The 2,500-nt window shown below is 57.6% G+C and overlaps 1 protein-coding gene across 1 annotated transcript in view; it reads right to left on the bottom strand.

Moving 5' to 3' along the window:
• Positions 1-6: 6 nt before the first annotated feature.
• Positions 7-2,500, bottom strand: part of LOC147007134 (uncharacterized) — a 4,362-nt gene continuing 1,868 nt past the window's right edge. The window contains exons 1-2 of the mRNA XM_085867543.1: positions 2,340-2,500; positions 7-2,309 (exon numbers count right to left, since the gene is read on the bottom strand). The exon at positions 2,340-2,500 is cut by the window's right edge and continues 1,868 nt beyond it. Coding sequence (XP_085723669.1) covers positions 2,027-2,309; positions 2,340-2,500 — 444 coding nt within the window. The 3' untranslated portion in view covers positions 7-2,026. The remainder of the gene's footprint in view (positions 2,310-2,339) is intronic.

Raw genomic sequence — 2,500 nt, 5'->3', positions numbered from 1 at the left:
CAAACACGGCCAGCCGATGACACAGGCCTTGCAGAAAACACAGCCAGCAGATGAAGCTGGCCAGCTTTTGCCGTTCAGTGGAGGTTGGTGGAGGGAGTGCGGTGGTGCTGGCCACTTGGAAGGCGGACTCGGACCTACCTACCTGTCTCCCTCCCACCTATCGCCTTTGCCTGTCACTGTACATACCCACTCCCTTAATTTGTCAAACCCCAATTTAGCCCCAACTTATTTTTTTGTTGTTTTTATTTTTACTTCCCCACTATAAATCGTCCCCTAACCCCCTTTATCGTCCTTGTTCGGCTAACCTATCCTGTCACCTAGCCTACTCCCAACCCCTACGTTCCCTTCCCGGAGGGGAATAAGGGAGAGCTCACGTCCTGTGTCGAGGCCCAACGAAGCCTCAGAATGGCCTCCCCAGAGTTTGGCGATCTATAACCAAAGTGGGTCCAGCGGCCCACAACGACAGCGAGGGGATGGATGGTGCGGAGGGGTACACTTCCTAATCTACCCTAACCATTTAACTGTTAAACTACCCCGGGGCTTTCAACAAGCGCCTCTCACTTAAACTATTGGTTCTAACAACCCAGATTCCCGTCGCCTGTGTTGGTGTCCTCACAATTTCGGGCCTCGCCCCCCCCAATTTTCTCTCTGTGCCCTCACACGGTCTCCTGGCTGGGACACGTGGCTCCCTTTGGCAGGCACGACCCTCTGCCGAATCTCCCGCTATGGCACCCCCGGGCACTACACTGCCTCCGAGCCTACCAGCTCCCTAACACCGGGGAGTGCCCCCCATGGCACCTCCCCTGAAACGCACACGTGGCAGGCCGGCCTCCCGGGCCCCTTTCCGAGGGTCACCCGTGCCCACAACACTGCCCACGTGGCTAATGGCGCCCCGGGCCCCTGCACCAAGCAGGCGCACCCGTGCCCACTACTCTATCCCGGCCCCCCATGGGCCCTTGGCCTACCGCGGCCGACTAGCCTGGTGCCCGGGGTACCCACTCAGCGATACTCACCTTTCGCAGCCACGCTCCCAAGCCCGTCAACAGGGCTCCTGCACCCCTCCAAATGGGTCTCGAGCCTACTTTCCCACCAACAACAAAACGACCTCCATTTTTCAATTTGACTAACCCAGCTAACTCAATCTACACTGACCCCGGGGTCCCTTGGGCGGGAGTCACTCCTCCCCCCAATCACTCATCGCACCATGCATTCCCCATTCACTCCATACACACAGACCCGCTGGCCTCACTCACTCACCAAGTACTCACCTCACAACTCTCCAACTCTTCAACACACACACCGCTGAACTCTGCCATCCTCCTAACTACATCCCCTAACTAACTCGTGCTCCCACGTCGTCCCTTAAACTACAGCACGTTCCTTTTAACACTACGTAGCTAAGCTACGTCCCCTCTACACATCCACAAGTCTGTCCATGTCTCCAAACTCAAAAATTCATTTTATTTCCCAACCTAAATCTGGCTACAATCCCTCTAACTAATCCATTCCACGGACTCCATGAGGACTTACCCCTGCCCCATGAAGTCGGTCTAACTAAGCTAACCCTTCCCCCTAACTAGTTTCCATCCTGTGCCCAGGGTAAGGGGGTCTTTCACCCCTTGCCCAGGAATCCTGTACACCCGAAAGTGAGGCTTGCTTTTTTTTTTTTTTTTTCCATGCGCAGCACCTGCGCGGCAACTCAGAGCTCGCGCACTTTGCAACTGCCCGTGACGTCATGCAGCTGCACGTGTTCCTCGTCCCTCTTTGGACGGGACCATCCGGCAGAGATACCCCTCCTGCCGGATTCCAACCCCACGTGCAGCCATGGCGTCACCGTGCGCATAAAAAAAAAACACAAGCCACACGTCTCGAGGGGTTCCCCACGCGAACACATGTGCTTTGCCCGTTGGAGCTTAACACACACGGTCGCGTGGAGAACCCGTCCGGTCCAAATCCATTTACCTGCCTAAACTTTGTCCGTCCGCGGGATCGGCAAATCCACCGCTGGCGTTTCCGGACCGGGACTTCACTCTCGCAAGCGAGCACGTGGTGGTCTCGTGCGTTGCACAGCACGAACCTCGTGCTCACTGCTGGGTGAACCCGGCACGGTCCCCGAAACAACTACAGCCGCTACTCGGCTTTCGTTTCTCCCATGTCGCCGTCGTCGTCGCCATTCAACCCACGCACACCTGCGTGTTACGACGCACACAGTCCACTCCATCACATTCACACGGGGAGACGCGGCTGCGTGCTCCCGCATGCCAACCGTCATCTCCCTCACATACCGCTCTCTCACACACACGGTCTCCCTTGCACACAGCTACCTTGCACACAGCGACCTTGCACACAGCGACCTTGCACACGGCCGTTCACTCACGCGTGCGGGGGCACTCACCCGCGGTGCCTCACTCGCACTCCGTGCCTCATCCACACACGCGGGGGCACTCAACCGCGGTGCCTCATCCACACTCCGTGCCTCATCCACACACGCGAGGGCACT

This window comes from Eptatretus burgeri, unplaced genomic scaffold, assembly GCF_056783735.1.
Source record: "Eptatretus burgeri isolate ZD-2024b unplaced genomic scaffold, Ebu_testis_v1 Ebu_testis_scaffold_602, whole genome shotgun sequence".
Lineage (NCBI taxonomy): Eukaryota > Metazoa > Chordata > Myxini > Myxiniformes > Myxinidae > Eptatretus > Eptatretus burgeri.
The sequence above is the reverse complement of the archived record's forward strand: the minus strand, read 5'-3'. Positions and strand labels throughout refer to the sequence as shown.